Here is a 24,109-nt window from a genome sequence, read left to right on the forward strand (position 1 = left end):
TGCTCCACTTCCGGTAACCAACCTCATGCCCGCAGCTCCAGGGGTTCAACATGACTGATCTAAGCCAGTCAGAGCACAGCATCTCCTGGCCACTCTTACTGGTCCAGGTTGAAGGGAAGGACTTTAACAGTGCAGAGGAGTGAGTGAGAATTTCTTCAGTGTAGAGGACAGAGAGAACCCCAAATCAGGAGCTATGAAGTTAACCAACCCTGGACCCCCACCGACTTCCCTTGGGACCTGCAGTCACATGAGATAAGGAATTCCCTGGACTGTTAAGCCAGCGGGAGCTGGGCTGGCCCTCGCTGGAGCCGAGCCACCCTCACAGACATAAGTAGGATGTATTAACAGTGGGGACTGGGGAGGAGATGTCCACTCTTGATTTGATTCTCTTCCATATAAAATGAACTTTTCTGAATTCTTATAAGCCTATATTATTTATAGAATTACAAAAACAAACAGCACTCAAAAGAAAGGAGGGGACTGGGAACAGGAAGAGGATTAGGGGGAAGGGACAATTCAGTGGGCCCTGAGGACTTTCTCCTGCCCTGACAAAAAGTAGCGAGGCTTAGAGAGCCTCAGCCAGGCTTATAACCGAGCAGGACCCGATGGGATCTTTCCAGGACAGAACCCCCACCCCGATGTCCTCTGCCTGCCTCTTCAGTCCCCTAGGCCTTCCCCTGGTTCCAAAGAGTACATTGAATCAGAGAAGTGAGAAAATGCAGAAAGAAAGGAAAACAGCCAAGCAAGACAAAATAATGACAGTTTAGCCATTAAAAAAAGTCAAGGACATTTTAGTTTCTCCTCAAGAGCTATAGATAATATTCTGCACCATATCCTTTGAGTGGTTTTGCAGATACTGGAACCCCCACCAGGGGGAAGACGTTAACTACATGCTGCCCACAAGCACAGAGACCCCAGAAGGTGGGTGATACTGGAACCAGAAGGTTGATGATGCTGACTAGTCCGGACCTTTTGAGCACTAGCTCCCTGGACTCCTTGCTTGGCACCTGCAGTAAACGTTGCACTTTCCTTCACTACAACCCGGTGTCAGTGGATTGGCTTTACTTCGCACGGGTAAGCAGACCCAAGTCTGGTTCAGTAACAGGCATACCAGCTCCGCCTCCATGCAGCCAGAAACCCTGGCCAGCCCAGAGCTCCCCTCAGCGCAGGGAGGACGTGGTGCTTTAGACGGGGGGACGTACTAACCCAGGAATCAACAAAGTAAGGTTGGAACCACAGCAGCTGTCAGTTTGATCCAAGCGGCTTGAAGGACAATTCTGGAGGTGGTGGCAGTGGCAGGTGATGGACGTATGAACACTTGCTCCCAGTGGTATCGGGAGCAGGGAGTCCTAGCTCATGCCACCACAGAACCTGCCTGCCAGGGTTCACGTAAAGACTGGCTTCACCCTTGAGAAAAGGGGGCCACGTGCAAGAAGCTGAAAATCACATGTAGCACCAAACATCAAGAAAACTTTAATATTCACAAGAGGGTTGCCAGCGACACCGTTAGAAACAAATAACCGCCATTGAAAGAGAAATCATGTGGGCGGGCAGACTGGCTTTCTGTTCAGGAAAGAAGGCAAAAGCCATTCGGGTTTGGCAGAGACCCCCAGTTATATCTCAGGTTCTCTCCTTTGTGGAGCGTGGGCTGACCACACCCTCGGGCAAGCCTCCTGCCCTTTGATCTCCAAACCTGTATGTTTCAAAGCCAAGGTAAAGAGCTTTTTCCCATTAATTTACACTTAATTTGCCTACCTGCTCTTTCCTAAGACCTATTTAACACCCCCAAACCCCAGGGGTGTCTTTCCAAACTCTTTATGGAAAGCCCCTTTTGTCTTCACACACAAGGTATGTGTTTGAAGGTTCTTAAGAAGGACTGAAGGAAAACTCAGATGTCTGTGTACAAAAGAGCTCCAGGTGTGGCAACATCCCTCCTTCCTTGAGACTAATTAATTTGTCCAAGGTCAGGGGAAGAAGTTCCAGCACAGTCTCAGAACCGCAGGTGAGCATTTTCCACCACTCTCAGTCTCCCACCTTTGGAGTAAGTACTTATTTACTTGTCCACTTACTCGGATTGGATAATGTCTCACTCAGAACCTGTCAGGAGCCCAGCACTGCAGGGAAAGACTGAGAACCAAGCCCAGCCAGGCCTGCTGGCTCGCTCCCGCCAGGGCCAGAGTCAACAGACACAGCCCAACAGACACAGTCAAACCCACTGTCCCTCCTTCTTCTGTAGGCAAAAGAATCTTTTTCTCCTGTGGGGACTCTATCCCAGATGGTTCCGACAGAATTGGCTTGGCCAGCACTCCTAGGTGTGGGCGTGTAACCCAAGTCCAGCCAATTAACCACAGTCGCTGACTCAGAGATGACCCCGGGATCCCAGGATGCAAGCTGGGCTGACAGATGACTTTCCTCCCAGAGCTACAGAGGCGGGTCTCTCTCCTGCGGGAGTCACTCACACGGAGGATGAGTTTGGGGTGTGAATGGCCTTCTCCCTGCCTGCAAGGTAAGGGAGCCCTGACTGCACCAGAGGCCCCGAGATGACAGACCTATTCCTGCCTGAAGCCAGAGTCAGATCTGCCCCCCAGAGCTTTCATTTCTGTGAGCCACAATATCCCTCTCCCGACACTCCCACCAGCCCACCCTTTAAGCTAATATGAGTAGATCTTCTGACATTTGAAACAGCAGAAGTCCTGACTGACTCAGTCTGCAAGGCCTTTATCCTCCCAGATGGAGCTCTGGATGCTTCCTTTCATGTAGTTGGCTTCATACGTCAGATGTCCTGAAAACCAGCTGACTCCTTCTGGACACCTTCGTTACGGGAACAGACAAACTTCAGACGAGGCACACAGAGACTAACACTATCCTCCCAATGTTACTTCTCTTATTCAGCCACTCACAGTCCTGCTCTGCCCCAGTGGGGCTACTCATGGAGCCTATTTCAGGTTGAATTATGTCCACTCCCCCCACATGGTTATGTTGGAATCCTAACCCCCAGCAGCTTAGAACGTGACCTTATTTGGAGAGATTTCTACAGAGGTAATCAACTTTCAGTGAGGTCATTAGGGTGGACCCCATTCCAATAGGACTGTGAGCAGGGGAAGTGTGAACACAGAGAAGCACGCTGGGGACCACCATGTGACGATGGAGGCAGAGGTCAGGGTGATGAATCTACAAGCCAAGGAAGACCAAGTTAGGCAGCAAACCCCCGGAGGCCAGGGGAGAGGCAAGGAACAGAGTCTCCCTCACAGCCTCAGAAGGAACCAGCCCTGCTACACCTTGATCTCCGACTTCTCCAGAACTGTCAGACGATAACTCCCTCAAATTCTAAAGCCCTCCAATTTTGGTACTTTGTCACCGCAGTTCCTAGAAAAACTACACACCCCAAACATCCCTGCCTCCTCACTGCTATGGACACGCCCCTCGCATCCCAAATCAGGCACCAGCTCCCTACCCAGGACGGCAATGATCCTGGACCAAAGCCCACCACTGGACATCCGAGGGCATAGCAACATTCTTGGACCCTTCTGCTTTGCTGTTTGCTGCTTTGGGGGTCGGGCTCTTGCTGGGCAGGAGCAAGTGCTCAGCTGGAAGGGAAAGGCTCTCTTTGCTGGAAAGGGGACTCACTGCCATCTGGAATCACTGGGCTCATGATGTGCTTTTACCCAGAGCAGGCAAACCCACAGAGACACTGCGGACTAGAGGCTACCAGCCGATGGTGGAGGGAGATCTGGAAGTGATTACTCAGGGGGTCCAGGATGTTTTTGGGTCCATGACAAAGTTCTGAAACTAGAGAGAGCTACTGACTGCACAACCTTGTAAAGACACTAAATCGCACTGAACTTTATACTTGAAAATGCTTAACTGTATGTTACGTGAGTTTCACTTTATTAAAAAACAAAAACAAAAACAAAAACAAAAACAAATTGCTGGCCTTGAAGTGTTCTCTTACATCGGAACCACAGCCACCACAGATCTTTCTTTACCTGCCATGAGGTCAGACCCTCACCCAAGGAAATGCCCGCCACTGTGGCCTGGTGACCTCCCTAAGCATGGACATCCCTGAGCACAGCTGACCTGGCACCATATGCAAACCTCTTCTGCAAAGAGCTCGCTCCCCAGTGAAAAGAAGTCACACTTGTCCAGCCCCATCTGACTGTTCTTATGACCCGGTCACCCTAAGAGGGGCACCGGAGAAGTGGACCCCCTGGCAGAGCCCATTTTGACCCTACATCATCACTGTCAGTAAAAGCATCAAACCCACAGCTTCGCGTGGCTCCAGAGAGGGAGCAGTACATCATTCGTGCTTATTTCCTTTCTGCCTCATCTCACGTAACCCTGCCACGTGGCATCTCCACCGTGCTGCTCACAGACGTCCAGGAAACTCTGGTTTCTTGGCTGATGCTGCTTCTCCAGACAGTCCCAGGGCCAATCTGCAGCCAGACTGACAGGAGGAACTGTCAGGAAAGACAGTTTTCAAGAATGTTGCTGTTTTGACAGTTTCCTAAGATAATCAGCATCAGGCAGTTGGACCAAGAGGGATTCACTGGGGAAAAGATGCCGACAGGTCCCCCCGCTGCACTGTGAGAGACCTGGGCGCAGCAGCTGCAGCATCTTACCTCGGAATCCTTGGGTCCTGCCTCAGAACAGGCACCCCCTACATGCGTAATATATGAATGAAGGAGTGAGGAATGAACGGACGGACGGATGGATGGGTGGATGGATGGATATTCCAATCAAGTTATTTAGGCAGGGAGTTACAAAAAAAAAGCTAACGCTTTCTAGGGCGCAGGGGACCTCTGAGAAGAGGCCACTTTATGCTGCAATGCTGTTACCCTACCTCCATAGCAGACCAGGGGATGGAGGGTAGGGCGGGGGGGGGGGTGGTAAAGGAAAGCCGCGTCCTCAGGACTGAGGATCATTACAGAGTGTTCTGCCATCTTCGGGTTTGTTAGTGTGCTGGCTTCCTGGGGCCTCCATGACGAAGCAACATAAACTAGGGGGCTTGAACCAGAAGTGCATTCCCTCACAGTTCGGAAGGACAGACGTCTGAAATCAAGGTGCCAGCAGGGCCGTGCTCCGTCAAGGCTCTAGCGGAAGATCCTTCCTGTGTCTTCTTAGCTTCCGGTGGTCGCCGGCCACCCTTGGCTCATAGCCACATCACTAATGTCCGGCTGTGTCATCGCAAGGCCTTCTTCCTGTGTGTCTCTGTGTCTCTGTTGTCTCTTTTTAAGGACACCAGTCATTGGATTTAGGGCCCACCCTAACCCAGCATGACCTCATCTTAACTAACCACACCTGCAAAGCCTCTCTTTCTAAATGAAGCCACACTCTGAGGTTCCAGGTGGACAGGAATTCTGGGGGGACACTATTCAACCCAATGCGGTCAGCCATGGCACGCCTTGCATTGAAGTCCACTGGGAGAGGGCCACCCCCACTTTCTGAACTGAGCTACGTCTGCACGGTGAGAGGTGGGTTTCTTGCTGTGTAGTCGAACCCAGGGCGGGGGGAATCTGTGGTTCCCTGTGGGACCTGCCCTCTCATCCTCCATCTCAGCATCCTGAGACTTGAGAGAGAGGCGTTCTGGTTTCTGGAAAAGCAGCAGTTTAGCCTCATCAGCAAGTCCCAAGAGCGGCCAGTGGCCTGAACACACGACACAGAGAGGACGAGGCAGCATCAGGATGAGAAGAAATGACACATCCTCTCTCATCCACCCACCATCCGAGGGGTCTGGAGCCAGCCACAGCACCAAATGGTCAAACCAAGGGCAGTGAAAGAAGGAAGGAGGGAGGGTGGAGAAACAACACGTGTTCTGCACTTACCATGTGCTGGCAGCCCTCAGACTGATCACAGTCAGCCTTCACAATGTCTGCGAATCGGGGGTAGGAGAGCAGCTGAAAACGTACAGCTAAGAACGAGGGCAGCCCAGGCATGTGCTCGGGGCGAAGTGGAGTCCTCGTGGAGCTCGTGGTTTCAGAAAACAAGGCTCCATCCAGCCAGGGTGGGAGAAGGGGGAAGATGGGAGTTCACGGTCTCTGTCTCAGAAAGAAACAGATGTTTCAGTCCCACTCGCCTCACCCTCTAACCTGGATGCCCAAGAGACAGGAAGTCAGAGGAAGACACAGCCAGACAGGAGATGGGAGGCAGAGGGAGAGCAACATGGCAGCAGCTGGTCTCGGGGAGAAGGGGGCAAGCTTTGGGTCCCCTTTGCTGGGATGAGCAGGAGCCTTTGAGACAGAAACGTTGACTGTCAGGTCCGTGGGGCTCTCGGTGTTACAGGTAATAAAGCCCCTTTTCTATTCCCCAACCTTTAGCAATAACCCCTCAGACGGATCAGCATCGTGGAGAATGCTGTTCCCAAATCGAGGGCAACTGGCAGGAGTGGCCTCGGGTGACCAGGAGCAGCCCTGGGAGACGGCAGCTGAAGCAGGAGGCAGGCAGCCGCCCCAGGCGCCCCCGGCACTACTGGGGTTGGGGAGGGAGTCTCAGGACCTCCTGTAGGTACATGAGGACCTCACTTACTTCACTGGGATGTTTTAGGAAAGGTGATACAGGAATTGAAAGACCTAATCTCAATTCTACAGGGAAGGTATTGTCCCCATTTCAGAGATGAGAAAAGCAAGGCAGAGAGTATTTCCACAAGCTGCCTGAGACCACAGCTGCCAAGTGGAATTGGAACCCAGGTGTGACCTAAATCAAAGCTCATGCCCTTTCTGTCCACCAGGCTCCCCTGCACAGAATGTGAGTTCATCTCCTTTTTCAGATCCGACAAGGCCTGGGCCACTGGTGACGATGGAGAGCTTGCGGCTGGTACACATGGTTCCAGCGAGCCCTTCCATCCTTGCCAAAAAGCGGCTGCCAACATCACCCTTAGCAAAAGGATGGGATAAATAAGGGGGACATGGAGCAACTCTGGCTCAGCTGTCTGATTCCTATCTTTCCACAGCCCAGGCCTGCAAGTTAATGCTCGATTCCACAGGACAAGAGGGTGTTCAAACGCAGTAAAGAAAAGTGGAAGGTAGCAGAGCAAGCAGACTTAAAAAGTCCTCGCAGCTCTGCTGGCCCCGCAGAGCCCAAGCTCCCCCGGGTCTGTACGTACCGATGAGACGGGGTGGGACGGGCTGTGACATCATTACGACTCAGCAGGATTGGTGGCGGTCTTAGAATGGAAACATTTTCTCAGTGACTTATGACTGGAGTGTGTATGTATTCGGAGGAAGGACACAGCTTCTCAGCTGGTCCTGGCCCACCCGAAGGAGTGACTTGGGGACACTGCCCTTTACCAGCTCGTCCACGCTTGAGGGACACAAGCTCCTTCCCACACACCGCAAGCTCCTCTGAGCCGAACTCAAGACCCGGGGCCCCTCAGCACCGTGCAGAGGGAGGGCAGCGGCTCCGACCCGGTGGCCAGGAAGACGAGGTGGGGGCAGTGATGGCTTACCCCAGGGAGGGCGGAGTCACGCACTCATAACAGAAGCTGCAGACAGCACCCGGGGCCCCAGCACTGCCACCCCCTGCACCGTGGGTCATTTCCCAGGACCCTGGGCACAGTCCTGTCACCCTGTGGGGAATCGTCTGCAGAACAGGGGGGCCCTTTTCAGCACCAGGCAGAGCACACTGCAGAGTTGTTTGCAACAGCGAAGTATCTGAAAACCACCGACACTATGATCTTGGAGTCAGCTGGTGTGGGTCTGAATTCTTCATTATTGAAAATTTATCTTAAGAAGCTCTCCCTAGCTTCTGATATGCAGAGATCCTTAGCCCAAAATGGACAGGACCATTCAAATGTGGGGGAAAGGATTTTCTTTTGCTTTTTAAAAAACAAACCACATTTAATAAGATCTTTTCAAATTCAAAAAATTTTTAATCATGGTAAAATACACAAGACTTATAATTTACCATCTTAACCATTTTTTAGAGTCCAGTTGAGTGGTGTTGATTATATCCACACTGTTGTAGAAACAGATCTCTATAATTTTCTCATCTAACAAAACTGAAACTATAGCCATTAAATAACGCTCCCGAGGTGGGTGGGGAGGGTAGCGCTCAGTGGTAGAGTGTGTGTTTAGCATGCACAAGGTCCTGGGTTTGAACCCATTAAAAATAAAATAAAATAAATAAATAAACTTAATTATCTCCCCTCCCCCCAAAAAACAGAACAAAAATTCTCCTCATTTTCTGTTAGTTTTGAGCTTTAAAAATCCTATTACTAGACCACGTTATAGAGTAATTCATTTTCCAATTCAAAAATTCCTGGAAACATTATTCACGAAGACTTACAAGTAATCACCACCTTCCTCTGCCCCGACCTGAGAGTTCAGAGGATGACAGTAAGGGCCGAACAAAGAGAAGCAGAAGAAAAGCAAAGGTAAATGAATTTTTCATAAACAGGAGTTCCAGGAAGAAGAGACTCCAGGCGGTTCCACTTAGACCACAAAGTCACCTTGGGTTTGAGTGGCTAAGTTGGTTGGGTCACCTCTGCCTTTGGCCTCATTAACTTGCACAAAAGAACTGTGCACACAACAAGGCAGCTGAGCAAGACTCATTTGCCCACACGGCTGTGGGGGCCCCTGTGCCGCCCCAGGGCCTCAGATGTGACCACCACCGGGTGGCGTGCACCAGGGCCAGCTCCCCTCTGGGCAGACTGCTAAGTCATTTCTAGAAGAAAAATGGCCCTAAATATTCCAGGTTGGAAAATAGAACCATTCCAAGTCCATACTTGAAACCCATCCAGATTTCACACTGTAACTCTGTCTTTGTGTTTAAATTGCCCCCAGGACCGATCTTCAAACACATACACACACACACACACCAAGAATAACTTCACAGGGAAATATTTATTTCATGAGACTCTCACGGGCTGCCCTTTGCCCTTTACCAACAATAGATGAATTCCTGCCCTCAGAGAGAAACCGTGACCCTGCTCTTTAAAGCAAGCAGACAGAGGCTGCGCTGAGCGACTTGGCACAAAGAGGGCCTCACAGACGCAGGGTGCTCAGAAAAGCCCAGCAGGCCTTGGGCGGCAGCAGAAGGACCTGTGACTGGCGGGCCGCTCCCAGGATGAACCAGCCACAAAAGGAGGTCCAAATCCCCGATCAGGAGGCCTTCAACATTCTCTCTGGATCAGCCTTGAAAACACACACATCCTTTGCACCAGCAATCCCACCTATCACAGTTTAATTTAAGCAATAATCTCATAATTGAATAATCCCATAATTTGCACAATAATTCTGGACACACACCATGATGTAGGAAAAAAGGTGCTCGCTGTGGGGTCCTTTAGAGTCAAAACACTGGAAACCACCGAACTTCCAACTGTAAGAGGCAGTTTGAAGATACAGGATCTTGTCCACAGACGAGAATAAAGGCAGCCAGAAGACAGATGGTCTCTAGTAGTTTTAATGACATGAAAAAAGTCTGCAATCTAGTAAGTACACATATATAACAAAGAATCTGTCTGGCGTGAGGGTAAGGAGGTAAACAGATAGACCCATTTTTCTCACTCATAGAGGGTTTGTGTAGTAAAAATTCATACTTGAAAAGGCAAGATCAGGGATATTATTGGATTGAGAGAAAAGCAATAAATGACATTACACATACTTTGAAAATGCAGTTAAGTGGAAGTTCATGGTGCGGGGTGGGACTGCTATAGAAACAGCGTGATGGATACAGCGGCACTTGAGAGCATCAGAGCTGGTGGTACCCTCCCCACAAAAGGGGGAATCCCTGAGGGAGCAAGACCTGAATCTCATGCTGGACAAGAGTGGTGAGGCTTCACTGGACAAGAAAGTACAGGAGAGATGACCCAGAGCCGTGCTCCTTGCTCCCTGTGGCCTGACTGTGGGTGGACAGGAAGGTAGAAATTCCTACAGGCTCTAGTAAGGGGCCTTAGGAATGTTCTGGAGGCCAGCTTCCTGCCCTGGAGATGTCTGGCCAGGATGAAGAGGCTCCCTAAGGCTCCGTATGGGCACAAACCCAGGAGTTCTGAATGGCCGACAGAGCCAGCCACAAGCCAGACCACATCAGCCTCTCTCGAGCAGACACCAGCAAGGATCCACGTGTGAATTCAAGCCCCCTTCTTCCTGCCCACCCTGGGGTCACACCCAGATACCGTCCTGTGAAAATAGGGCAAGGAGAATACAGCCTAAAGGGACAAGCACCCACCCAAAGTCACAAGCATCCAAATGAAGCTACTTAAACAGAAAGAGACTATGGACACGGTCAAGTTTAAAATGAACTAACAAACACCTCTTCTGCCTAGTGGAGCGGAGCACTCGAGGACGATTGAACATGTTATCAAAGTAATGTTAGGTCATTTTTTCACCTGCTTCTGAGTCGTAGCATCGAGTGAGTTTTCAATCTAAAAACATGCAGCATCTTCAAGTCCCAGTGGGCAAAACCGCAGCGGGCATTACTGGACTCTGACACCCCCAGTGTCTGTGGTGCTCTGAGTGGGATTATGGGATACTGTTATTTATCCTCTTTTTGTGTACCTACGTTTTCTAAATATTCTGCGATTGATGCGGTATTTTTTCGCACGAGAACAAGATCGGGTGGCTGTTTGTCATTCCCCTTGGCGAGGCCCCGTCCTCCATCGGCTCTCCCGTCCTGCAGGACGTCGGAAGGGCAAACTCACCCGGCAGCGGGCAGCCGAGGATCTCCATCCTCATGCAGATGCTCCCGTTGTCGAACCAGGACTGCGGGTTTATGCGAATGTAGCGCGCCACCATGGGGACGGGCAGCTCGTTGAGGACAGGGATCTCCTTTTCACTGTTTCCTTCAAATATCTATTTACGCATGAGGGGGGAGAAGGAGAATCTTTTAGAGCTTGGTTATCAAGGGATGGAAGACTCAGTAACTCACTCATTCCACAAATCTCACTGAGGACCCCTAATGTGAGCTGGGCATTGAGGGGGGAAGAGAAATGGATCCGGTCGGGACCCTGACCCCAGGAAGCCCCCATCTAGTGGTGGGGGGCAGGGAGGAGGAGAAAGGGAATACTTCGAGACCACAGATGAAATCCATTAGTGCCGTGGCAGAGAGATAGCCACAGAGCTTTGGGATTTCGGAAGAAGGAGAGGACCAGGTGAAGCTTCGGGGATGAGGCGCCATTTGAACTGGCTTTGAAGGAAAACGATTTAGATGGGTAGGGATGGGAGTGATTCTAGGGGAAAGGAAGCAAGGGCTGGAGAAGCCCGGAGATGGGATTCAGGGGGAGAAGAGCAACTGACTCGCTTTTACTGGAACACGAAGCAGTGTGTGAGGGGGGAAGAATGAGAAAGGAGGTTGCAACGGAGGCTGCAGTCCGACTGTGGGGGGCGCTGGATACCACGTGAGGACCTTATACTTCAGAACCCGAGGAAGAGGGTGAAAGGATCAGAACTGACCAACCAGGAAGGATCATGGAGCTGAAAGATCGGGGTCATTAAAGAAAGTCAGGGAACTATTACACTGAGTAGCTGTGCGGGCCCCAGCATACCCATGGGCCACTTACCTTCCAGGGCTGACCTGGGACTCGTGGAAGGGACCACCTCCCAGCAGCTCTGAGTTCTACATAAGCCCTAAACGTGGGCCACTTGGTTCTGAGCTTCAGAGCATGGAAAGGGGGCCATTCTCGATCCAACTGGATGGCTGGTTTGAGTTCACACAGAATCAGCAAACATCCAGGTACAAACGCTGCCCAAGCTGGCAGAGCCCTGCGCAGGCAGCCACTGGGGGCTGCTCAGAGGAGAGAAGACACTCACCATGTCTCCGGATCCGTTCTTAACCGTGACCCACGTATGACTGTCATTGCTCACCATGACCTTATAGGAGGTCACCCAGTCACTCCTAAGGGAAAACAAAACACCAGTGGGACCACACACTTAAAAATGTTTACCTCTTGGTGGGAGGCGGGGGTATAGCTCAGAGGTAGAGTGTGTGCTTAGCATGCACAAGGTCCTGGGTTCAATCCCCAGTATCTCCATTAAATACATAAACAAACAAACAAACAAACAAACAAACCTAATTACTTCCCAAAAGAAAAAAGTTTACCTCTTTCATGCAGAGGTGTGGCAACATGCAGAGTAGACCCCAGAGGCGGATGGCACTGGGTCACACCTTGGCCCCACTGCTCGCTCACCCTCCCTGTGGCCTTGGCCAGGTCCCTGACCCATCTAGGCTATAGTTTATTCATCCAAACAATGGGAATCATAAAAGCTTAGAGGACTGATGTAAGTGCTAAATGGTTTAATACCCTTTAAACACTTTGGACAATGCCTGGCCCCCAGTCAGCACAAAGTATTGATTCCACACACAGATACACAAATAATTACTATCTGTTGACACTGAACACTTACATCACACATAGTACGAGAAGTCCACGTGGAAAAGTAATCTCCGTAAAAGAGGCAAGTCGGTTTAGAAGTTTCATTTGGAAAACTGATTTGGGAATCCGGCAAAGTCGATCCCACCAACCCCCAAAATAGCAGCGCGAGTCTCTAAGAGACAGTCGGCTTCTCCTTGGCTGTCACAGCCACACAGATAATTCCCCCGCCCCCGCCCCCAGCGGTAACAATAATCCAGTGACAGCTGGGCCTGAGGCCAGACCCCTGTCATCACCTCCTACTGCACAGAAATCACTGAGGGTAAAAAAGCCGTAATTCAACTTCCCAGAGTGGAGGTCAATTTGATAGACTTGGCAAAAAAACAACTTTCCTGTGGAAAACACATTTTTCCCTTTTGCCTCAGTTTTTCATAACTTGAATTGTTAAGCAATATAGAAAAGTCTCCCCAGCATCTTCCTGTTAAATTTTTTAAATAGTAGGACTAAGTGCCAGTGTACTAATCTTCTAGAACATGCAACCAGCTGTAGCTTTTGGGAGCCATGTTTTCCTCCTGCAAAATCTCCTCGGACTCAGGATCCAGACAGATCCCCGTAAGGTTCCCAGTTTCTAGTCCAAATCAACAGTGTCTTGTAAAGTTTGTTTAGAAAGAGTAGCTGGTTCTATTCATTCTGGTTCGTCTGACTAGTTGGACAAATCACTCTTAGGTGCTTTCACACGCGCTTGCAAACAAACCCTGGGCTGAACCTTCTCTCTTCTTCTCTCGCCTGCCCACCAGCTTTGGGTGAGGACCTGCCGGGGGCCAGGATCTAGCAAACAACAGTTCCTGCCTGGGAGGCCGCGGGCTCGAGCCCACGCCTGCAGGTTGCGACGCAGGAAGCATGCCTTTTGAAAGGCGCCTCAGCAAAAGCTCATGTCCTTTGCACTGGAAAATTATCCTCACCCAAAATAGCAACCTGTTTCCCACATTCAAATCATTTCCAAATGACTTGCATCTGCAGTTCGTTTGCCATCTGTTTTCCCCTGATAATGCCCCACAGGGATCCAAGCAGACAGTCTGCAGAGGTGAGGGGGGTCTCCTGCAGGGGTGGATGGGGTGAGTTTAGGAAGCCTCTCGGTCAGAAGCAGCACACAAACAATGAGAGGGGTGGGAAGAAAAGTTAAAATAAGTTCTCCAAAGAAAAGGGGAGAGAGAAAAAAGGAAATGAAAACCAGGTGACAGTTTCTCAAACTTAAAAAAAAAAAACAACCCAAATGAGAAGAAATTCAACACTTACGTCTGAAGGGAAATGAACTGTTTACGTGGCTCAGCCCTCTCTCCTGAACTGCACACCTACATTGCATCCTTCTGCCTGTTTGACCTCTCTGCTGAATGTCTCGAATTTAACTCACCCAAATTGAATCATTTCTTTCACTCTGTGCCCCAACCTGGGGTCTAACGGAGCCCCTACCTCAGAAAAGTTACTGCCACCCACCCACGGCAACAAAATCCCAGAGCCATCCTTGGCACCCCACTTTCCCTCCCTCCCCTATGGTGAATCCATCACCAAGTTGTGTCAGTTTTACCTCCCATGTCTTACTAGAATCTAATTCCCTTCATCTCCACTGCCACCATCCAGCCCGTTCTCTCTGGCCAGGATTATTACAGTTGCCTCCAACTGGTCTTCTGGCCTTTAAACTGCCCCCCAATGTATTCTGCAGCCAGAGGCTTACTTTTCTAATGAAATATTGTCACTGCTGCCCCCCACCCCCAGCTTAAGATATCATTTAGTATTAGACCAAATTCCTCATCACATTCTACAAGACCCTTGATTATCTCTCATTTTCCAGGCTCTTTCAATTTCTGATACTGATTATGCTCTCTCTTACCTCAGGGCCTTTGCATGTACTGCTCCATTTGTCTGGACTCCTCCTCCTCTCCTGTCTCCCATCTGTCTCTGAATTACTCACACCTCAGGCTATCAGATAAGCCTGTTCTAATCCTCCAATCTAGCCAGTTTCTTTTCTTACATGTTCCTTTCCTTCACAGTTTAATTCCATTTGTAATTTTTACATCTTTCTAGATTTATCTGGTAGTGTCTTTATCCTCCACTGGAGCATAAGCACCTCACAGATGGTTGAAGATGAGGCTGTGGTGCTTTGGCGGATGTGAAAGGAAGTTGATGTCCTGGAGGGCAGGGTGAGGGACAGGGCAGCAGAACGGGGGCTCCGTGGGATCCACAGGCCATTTAATAGAGGTGGAACTTCTGCCAGGCAGTAGGGAACTGGCCCTTTTGCTGCCCACCTAGCATGTATTTGTTAATAGTACTTTAAGACAAATTAGAAAGTCTCTTCCCTTCTAAAACTTCTACCTTAATAGAACACTTAGAAATCGGAGACTACTTCAGTGTTTCCTCTGTTCATGAAACCAACTCTTCTTTCTACCATCTCTGAAAGTGAGGGTAATGGTGATTTCACCGATGAAATGTAAGTGACAGCAGAGGGTCCTCTTGCCACAAGTTTACCAATAAGCAGCCTTTGTTCATTTTGTCTCAGGCTTAGTTTTGACTTTGACAATTCATATTATTGCCCATAATTATCGTTTTTTCATTCTCATTGCTTTCTGAGAATGGACAATTTATTTGTCCACTTTATTGCTAATGAGCACTTGAATGGTTTCCAAGTTGGACCATAATGAACAGCAGTAGTTCTATGGAGAGTCTTGTGTGTATCTTTTGATGAATTTATACAAACTGTGCTTGGTGTAAAATTAGGAAAAGAACTGCTGGATCATAGGTCCTAGGATATACATTTGCTTGGCTATAGTAGTTTTCCAAATTAACTGTATCTATTTATAGTCATACCAGCAGAGTATGAGAGTTCCAGTTGCTCCACATTCTTGACAACACTTGGTATTGTCTTTTTCATTTTAGCCATCCTGGTGAGTGTGTTCTGTTACCTCATTGTATTTTTGTAAATTTTAACTTACTGGATGACTAATAAAGTTCAATATCTTGCAGGTTAATCGGGCATTTGCGTTATCATCTTTTGGTGAAATGCTTACTCAAGTTTTCTCCTTTTTTTCAATGAAGTTGTTTGTCTTTCTCACATTGACTCATAAGAGTTTTTTATATCTTCTAGATATGAGCTATTTTGTTGAATAGGTGGATTGCTAATATTTTCTCCAGTTTGTGCCTTTTTATTCTCTTTGAGGTATCTTCTGATGAAGAGAACTTCTTAATCTTTATATAGTCCAGTTAACTGTTTTTCCCTTTACAGTTTGCAGTATTTAAGCCTTTTCCAATAAATTTTTGCTTACTCCAAGATCATAAAGATATTTTCCTGTGCTTTCTTCTAAAAGCTTTATTGCTTTGCCTTTCACATTTAGATCTGCAATCTACATGGAATTGATTATTGCATGGTGTGAGATAAGGGTTAAGATACACTGTTTTCTACATGGGCTTCCAATTGACCCAGAACCATTTATATGATTACTTTCTTATTGCACATCAATGACATCATTGCTACAAATCATGTGACTGTTGCACATCAATGACACCATTGCTACAAATCATGTGGGTATGTTTCTGGATGCTTTACTCTGTTCCATTGTTCCCTATCTTATGCTAAACCCACCCTGTCTTAATTTCTGTAGCTTTATGACAGGTCTTTATATCTGGTTATGTACATTTTCCCACTTTGTTTTTTGCTTTTCACGTTCGCCTTGACTATTCTTGGCCCTTTGCATTCCTATATAACTTTTAGAATCAGCTTGTCGATTTCCAAAACAAAGCCTTTTTGGATTTTAATTGGAATGTCATTGAATATATAGGTCAGTTTTAAAGGAATTAACATCTTTCAGTATTAACTCTTCCAATCCACAAACATGGCATAGCCTTCTATTTATTTAGGTTTTATTTTATTTATCTTTTGTTAGATTTATTCCTAGATAGTTGATGTTTTGGTGATTTCAAAAATGATATCACCTCAAATTTTATTTTCTCCTTGTTTGTTGCTGGTATGTAGAAACATAAAGGCTTTTTGTATGTTGACTGTATATCCAGCCACTTTACTAATTCATTGATTAATTCTAATAGTTTGGGATTCCTTTGGATGTTGTTATAGACATGTTATGTCATCAGAGAACAATGATAGTTCTATTTCTATATCTAATTGTTAGGGATTTTATTTTTTTTTCTCATCTTATTTATTATACTGGCTAGGATCTCCAGTTTAGTGCTGAAAGAAGTGGTAATAATAGACATCTTTGTCTCTCCTTGAAGGAAAGGTTTGAGTATTTCACCATGTTTCCCATAGGGTTTTCTTTCCTTTGTTTATATGTTTATTTGTTTTTATTTTAACCAACTGTGAGTTCATTCTTTTTCACATAACAAGAGAATCTGGATGTTTGCAGCTGTTGGAATTCATTCAGCTGGATGACTGTTTCAGAGTCAACATCAGTAGACATTCATTTTTCATACTCATTGTCTCCAAGTTCTAAGAAGACATCCTTATCTATTCATTTATCATACTTGTCTCAAAGTTCTAAGAAAATGTTAACATATATTCATTTTTCACACTTCTTGTCTTTGGGTTGCAGATAGTTGCTGCAGCTCCATATCATGTTTGTGTTCAGAAAATATTGAATAAAGTCTTTCAGCTTTTATTGAAACACTTTCTAATGTTATAACAGGAGGAAGTGCAATTCCTGTGGTTTTCACGTTATAAAAATTTTTTAGTTCTTAAAATGAGTCAGTACAGACAAGCTCTGGAATCACAGCAGGAGCTCCAAGCAGATTCTGCAGTGTGAGCCCCGGGGCCTCTCCTGCAAGGGCTTGGCTACACTCTGCCATGGGTTTTTAGTAGATACTTTTCTTCAGATTAAGAAGTTTCCTCTTTATTCCTAGTTTAAAAGGATCATTTTTCTTTTAAACACAAATGGTTACTGGATTTTCACAAATAACTTTGCTGCATCTATCAGAGTGATCAAATAATTTTTCTCTTTAGTTCTGTTTATGTGATAAATTATAGTGATTGGTTACAACTGTGGTTAAACCCCCCTTATATTCCTGGAATAAATCCCACTTGGGGTGTTGTGCATATTGCTGGATTCAATCTGGCAATATACTGCTTAAAATTTTTTGTATCTATGTTCATGAAAGAAATTTTTTCATAATTTTGCTTTTTTAATGTCCTAATCAGATTTTGATATCAAAGCCAACTCATGGCTGGGAAATGCTTCTCCTTTTCCTTTTTCTGGACTTTTGAGTACTATATCTTTCTCAAATGTCTGGGAGAATTTTATCAAACTTTCTGAAATTGGGAGCTTTCTTTGTGGGACAATATTTAATAATGAATTGACTTTTTTAGTAGATATCAGACCACTATGATATTTTATTTCTCCTTCTGTCAGTTTTAGTAACTTGTTTTTTGAAGAATTATTGCATTTCAGCTATTTTCGATGTTATTGACACAAACTTGTTCTTGTATCATTTTATTGTCTTTACAATGTCTGTAAGATTTTTAAAGATGCTTCTTTTTCCAATCTTGACATTGGTAGTTGATTTTTTCCCTCTATTCCTGATCAGCCATGAACTTAATAATTTTATTAACCTTTTCAAAGAATCAACTTTTTGCTTTATTTACTCTCTCTATTATTTTTTTCCTATTAGGAACCATATGAAACTCCCATTTTTATACACCAAAATGGTTGAGTATCAGCAAATTCCCACGGCTCAAACTAATATTCTATTAACTTCTACTCTTGTCTTTATTTTTTTTTCTTGGTAATTCTTTAGCTTTGAGTTGATGTTCTTTTTGCATAGTTTCTTGACATCACTGATTTTCAGCCTTTCTGTATTTCTAATACGTGCATTTAAGGTTATAAAGCTCTGTCCGAGCACTGCTTTCACTACATGCCATAATTCTGATATGTCATATCTTCATTATGATTCAGTTCAAAATAAGAATTCCAGCAGTGTTTTCTTCTTTGATTGTGGCCTATTTAGGAGTATAATTTTATATTTCCAGGTACTAGGGACTTTCCAGTTATCTACTTATTACTGATTTCTGGTTTAATTCCATTGTGGACAGAGGACACACTCTGAATCATGTTAATCCTTTGACATTTGTTGAGACTTCCTCCATGGCTCAGCATATGGTCAATTTTGGCTAATATTCTATGTGCATTTAAACTAGTCACAGTTCTACAACTGTTGTATGCAGTGTTCCACATGTATAATTTTAAACAAATTATTGTATTGTTCAGACCTTCTGTATCCTTAATGGTTTTTTGTTTGCTTATTCAGCTACAGAAAGAGGTGTGTAAAAATAATACCAAGCTGATTGTGAAATTATCTGTTTCTCCTTCTAGCTCTCTCAAGCTTTGCTCTATATATTAGGAAGCTGTGTTGTTCAGTGCATTCAGATTTAAAGCTGTGACATGTTACTGGTAGATTGACTCTTTTATGATTATGAAATATCCTTTTTTATTTCTATCAATATCTCTTACCTTAAAGTCATTTCTGTCTGATATTAGGAGAGCTAACCTTGCTTGGTTTTGGTTAGGATTATGATATATTTCTTCCCATCCTTTTACTTTTAACTTTCTGACTCCTTAAATTTAAACCGTGTCTCTTGTAAACAACATATAGTTCATTTTTCTGGGTTTTTTCCTCAGGTACAATATGACATTATTCTTCTATTGGAGAATATAGTTCATTTAAATGTAATGCAATTAGTGTTATATTTGGATTTTTATCCACCATCTTACTATTTGTTTTCTATTTGACCCATTTAGTTCATTTTCCTTTTTTCTTCTTTCTGAGTTTTTATTTTATAATCAAATATTCTTATTATTCTATCTTCTCTTTATTAACTTACTAATCATATCTTCCCACTAATAGTTTCATAATTACCCTAAAGATCATAATATGTATCCTTGAGTTACTAGTCTTATTCAAATTGTAATTTCTACCACTTCCATGATAATACTAGAACCATATATCACTTTAAGTTCATTTATCTCTCTATCTTTTGCATTATTTTGGAATTTATTTTTATTTCTATATACATTTTAAATTTCTAAGACATTACTATTATTGTTTTGTACATTTAATATTCATAAACTTATTTAACTTTTTTGGTATTCTTCATTTATTGTTGCATTTTCATATTTCCATCTGGAATAATTTTTCTGGTTGAAGAACTCCTCCCTTAGTTTTTTTTTAAAGCAGATATTTTGACAATACATTTTTCCCATGCTTACTGTCTGAATAGGCTTACTTTCATCCTTATTTTTGAATGATATTTTTTCTGGGAATTCTAGGTTAACATTTATTTTCTTTTAGGACTTTAAAGTTTTAATTTTATTGGCTTTTGAGGCATTGTTTTACACATACACACACACACACATTTTGAAACCACTGTTGTGACGTTTAGTAAATGCCTAATAATAGTATGAGTAAAGAGTGCTAAGCATTTGAACTTGAATCCAGCTTCATTGTTTGCTAACTACATGAACTTGACAAACTGCCTAACCCTTCCGAAAATAATAAGAGTACCTACAAGGATGTTATATATTAATTCATGAATTAAGAGATTCTATAGTATATTGGCTAAGACCTCAGGCTTTGAGGTCAAGAAGCTCAAAGTTAACTTTGAGTTCTTCCACTGATTAGTTGCAGCCTGTGTGAGAGTCATGTGACCTCTGAGCTCTAGCTTCAAGACAACATCTGTCTTACAACTTAAGGTAACAACTCTTAAGTCTTTGCACAGTGAATCAGGATTGAAGGAGGTAATGCACGTAGATTCTGAGCCTAGTGCCTGGAACACAATAACTGCTCCATAAATCTGAGCTCTTAATAAGAATAATGTCACAATTAAGACAACGTCGAATGCTATACCAACATACAGGAGTACCATAATTCAGACGCTCCATTCAGACACTTTCAGAGAGAGACTGAGCTTCAAGCTTAACCCTTTGTGCCCTAGTAATAATAACAATCTGTCATAGCCATAAAGAAATTAAGAATTAATTCATTAATTTTAAAATAAGCTTAAGATGGCTGATCATCGAGGGTGACAGAAGAGATAGTTGCCAGCCAGCAATGCTGCAATGGGGTTGACTTGTGTAGGAAAGTTCTATCTGCATGAAAAGATTAAGGCCATGGAGAGTGTTAAGTCCTGTTCCTAACCCCGTAGCTACTAAATTACAAACACTATGCCAGCCTCTGAAAATACGAACATAAATTCTATAGGATCTATTTACTCAAGATTTTTACAGGTTAATGAGGAATTCAGGGAAGTAAACTGGAAATTTCTGGTGAATATGATTAAGTGCAGTTAACAGGCCAAGGCAAGAAGTTGTAGGAGGGGAGAGAAAAGGTGTGCGGCTCAGAGGCAGGGGGCAGGTTAATGAGTGCAACATACTCCTTCTCCAACATAAAAGCTGCATATTTTTATTCTTCTGTGACAGACACATCTATTGTTATTAAAGAGCCAGATTCAAAGATCGGAGCTATAATGTCCATGTTTCCTGGTCTCCTAATCCTTGGGGAAGGTCTGAAATTCACAGCACTTTGTGGCTTTTTTCCACTTCCCACAAAGAGATTTTCCACATCACAAAACCACCTTGACATTTAATCCTCTGTGACTGGAGATTTCAACTGAAAGCATTGCAGCCTAAGTAAAGAAGTGTTTGTGTCAAAGATCTCCTGACTGCAGAAAGTGAAGGGGCCATGCTGGCTTTCCTCTGGGCTCCAGCCACCTCCCCAACTTGAAACAAAAACAGAAATAAAAAACAACCACCCTACCTCCAAAAAACCCCCTGCCTTTGTATGAGATTACCACACTTCCCACAAATCCCGCCCTCCTTCAGAATAGGAAAACAGAGAAGGTGGGCTACAAAGGGGAAAACTGGAACACATTCAAATATTTCACTACCTGATGTGAATAAAAACCCAGAATGTCCACCATCAACAAAATGGTAGACTAAACGCTTACAGAGTCTTCTATTTTTGTACAACTAGATCCTGGTTACATTAAAACAAATAAATGTTTTAAACCATCAGTGGGCTTGCAAGCGAGTAAAGGAAATCTCCAAGAGGAAAAAAAAAAAAAAGAGCTGTGAACCGAAAAAAAAAAACATGAACAGTGAGCAAAGAAAAAGGGCAGAGCTGCCCTAGGGAAAAATGCACGTATCAGTGCTGGGATCAAAACACTAAGCCTGGAGACAAGGAGAGGTAGGAAAGCTGAACCAGGGACTTTTTCCTGGACCCTCAAAGGAGGCTGACATGGTTTCAGAACAGTAGCATCCAGCTGGCTTCCAAAAGCAGCACACACAAATCCCCTCTAATGAAGAGTGTCTTCAATTTAGGTTCTCAGAGGTTTCACTAAGTTCAATCACATAGGAGCTCACAATTAAAAAAAAATCACTAAACACAGAGGAAAATATTCTCCATAAGAAAGAAACAGCAGAGACAAAAAGCAACAAATTTAGATTCCAAAGACTGTAACTGTCTACAAAGAAACTAAAAAAAAAGAAAAAAAAACTAGAAAATTATTAGACTTGATAGAATTCAGCAAGAGGACTGGACACAAGGCCACTGTTCAAAAATTAATGACAGTTCTATACACCAACAGATAAAAATAAAATACTTAGAAATAAAACGAACAAAAGATGTGCAAGATATTTATGGAGAAAACTTCATTGAAAGACATCTTAAAAGACACAAATAAGCGGGGCTCTATACCATGTCCATGGATAGAAAAATACTGTAATTTTGAGTGAGTCAACACTCACTCAAAATCCCAATAACATATTAAAGAAACTTGACAAACTGATAACTAACATTTACACAGAATAAAATAATCAAAATACTTCATGAGATGAAAGGGAGTGGAGGGAATTGCCCTATCAAGATATTAGAATGTATTTGAAAGATTCAGTAATTAAGACACTGTGATATTGGTGGACAAATAGACAAATTTATAAGTGGAACAAAAGTGAGAGCCCAGAAACAGACCCATGCACATATATAAACTCAATAGAGAAGTCTTGGCTATCAATAGAAAATAAACTATTAGATAATTTGTCTGAAGGCAATTGGATAGTAATATAAAAAGAAATTGAAGTTGGACCCTATATTTCACATCTTTTACAAAAACCATAACCAGCTGGATTAACTACCTAAATGTGACAAGTAAAACTTAAACTTAAAAAAATTAAAGAATATATGAGAGTTACTTCATGACCATGAGGTGTGAAAAGGTTTTACATATAAGACACAGTCTAATCATAAAAGACAAATAAATTGAACCACACTAAAAAATAAGAACTTTCACTTTTCAAAAGACATCATAAACCAGTAAGAGAAACCTTAAGCTGGGAAAATGTATTTTGAGCATATTTAACTGACAAAAGGATTAATATTCAAAATGTATTTTAAAAATTCTGTAAATCAATGAGACAAAGCAAAACACACAATATAAACATGGAGAAACATGACAAGTATTTCACAGTAAACGCAACACAAATGGCCAGTAAACACAGGAAAAGATTCAGTCCTGCCAGTCGTTAGGGAAATGCAAGTTTGGACTACAACAAAAGATAACTGCCTTACATTGAAAAGACACTCTTTGTACTGAAAATTAAAGAGAATGGAAATATCAAATATTGGTGAGGATGAGGAGAAAACACCACTGGAGAAAGAGAGGGTGCTTGGACAACTGCTCTGGAAAATGACTTGTCATCATTCCATTAAACTCAACATCTGTGTGCCCTCCAGCTCAGCCATTCTGCTCCAAGGGCAGACCACGGAGATTCCCTTGTACCCATGCTCCAAAAGACAGATACGAGAATGTTCCTGGCAGCATTATTCTTAAGACCAAAAAGAGTATACTAAAATAAAACAGTGAAAACTGAAAAGGGATCAATCCAATTTCCAGAAGGAAGAGTGGATAAACGGTAGCCTATTCACAAGGTGAAATGGCAGCACAAAGGAACAAACTACACCTACAGGCGACACAAACGATCTTCTGAAGCATGACGTTGAGTGGAAAACAAGCCGGAAACACTAGGGCACAGAATCAGCTTTATAAAGCCCAAAGGAAAGACATTTTTTTGCATGTGTGATACAGACATGATAAGACTGTGTGTAAAAGGCAACGGAATAACAAGCCCCTAAAAAGGAAAGTGGTTTCACCTCCGAAGAGGCAAATAGGCGGGATGAGGAAAGAACACACGGCTTCGACAGTACCGGCAATGCCGCAGCTCCTCAGGTGTGCAGGGGGTTCAGGAGGCGTGGTTTTAACGCAACGCTAACTGCCTTACGGGTATATTACATCAATGCTTTTGTTTCCATCAAGTATTACACAATGAGAAAGATAAAATATTTATTTGAATGGTGAGGAATAGACTTCTTTCTGCACAGGGAAATGTTCCAGTCATCTCTCGTGACAGGATGTATGTGAAGATACTACATTCATCCTTAGAGACATAATTTAAGGAAAAAACAAAATCTTTGCCCTCGTAACGTCTTATAAATACACGATTTTTTCTTTCTTTGGAAGAGCAACTATACTAACATTTCCTAATAACAATTCATACGGCCTTCAGTTTATGAAATGCTTCCACCCACGTGATCTTACTTTATCTTAAAACATGTCAAGCTTCTCATTAAGGATGTGGCCGTGAGCTGGGCCGGTAGGAGGAAGGGGTCAGATTACTTTTATTCCTGTTTCTCCATAGCTGGATGCTCCAGTCTCCCATCCTTCGGTTCTCATCATACTCCTCTTTTCCCTCAGCT

The 24,109-nt window shown here is 44.1% G+C and overlaps 1 protein-coding gene across 2 annotated transcripts in view; it reads right to left on the reverse strand.

Moving 5' to 3' along the window:
* Nucleotides 1–24,109, reverse strand: part of CPXM2 (carboxypeptidase X, M14 family member 2) — a 120,673-nt gene that overhangs the window by 29,821 nt on the left and 66,743 nt on the right. For both annotated transcript variants that reach the window (XM_072972072.1, XM_006220436.4), the window contains 2 exons: nt 11,745–11,829; nt 10,637–10,787 (listed from right to left, as the gene is read on the reverse strand). In XM_072972072.1, coding sequence (XP_072828173.1) covers nt 10,637–10,787; nt 11,745–11,829 — 236 coding nt within the window. The remainder of the gene's footprint in view (nt 1–10,636; nt 10,788–11,744; nt 11,830–24,109) is intronic.

Source organism: Vicugna pacos, chromosome 11 (genome assembly GCF_048564905.1).
Source record: "Vicugna pacos chromosome 11, VicPac4, whole genome shotgun sequence".
NCBI lineage: Eukaryota > Metazoa > Chordata > Mammalia > Artiodactyla > Camelidae > Vicugna > Vicugna pacos.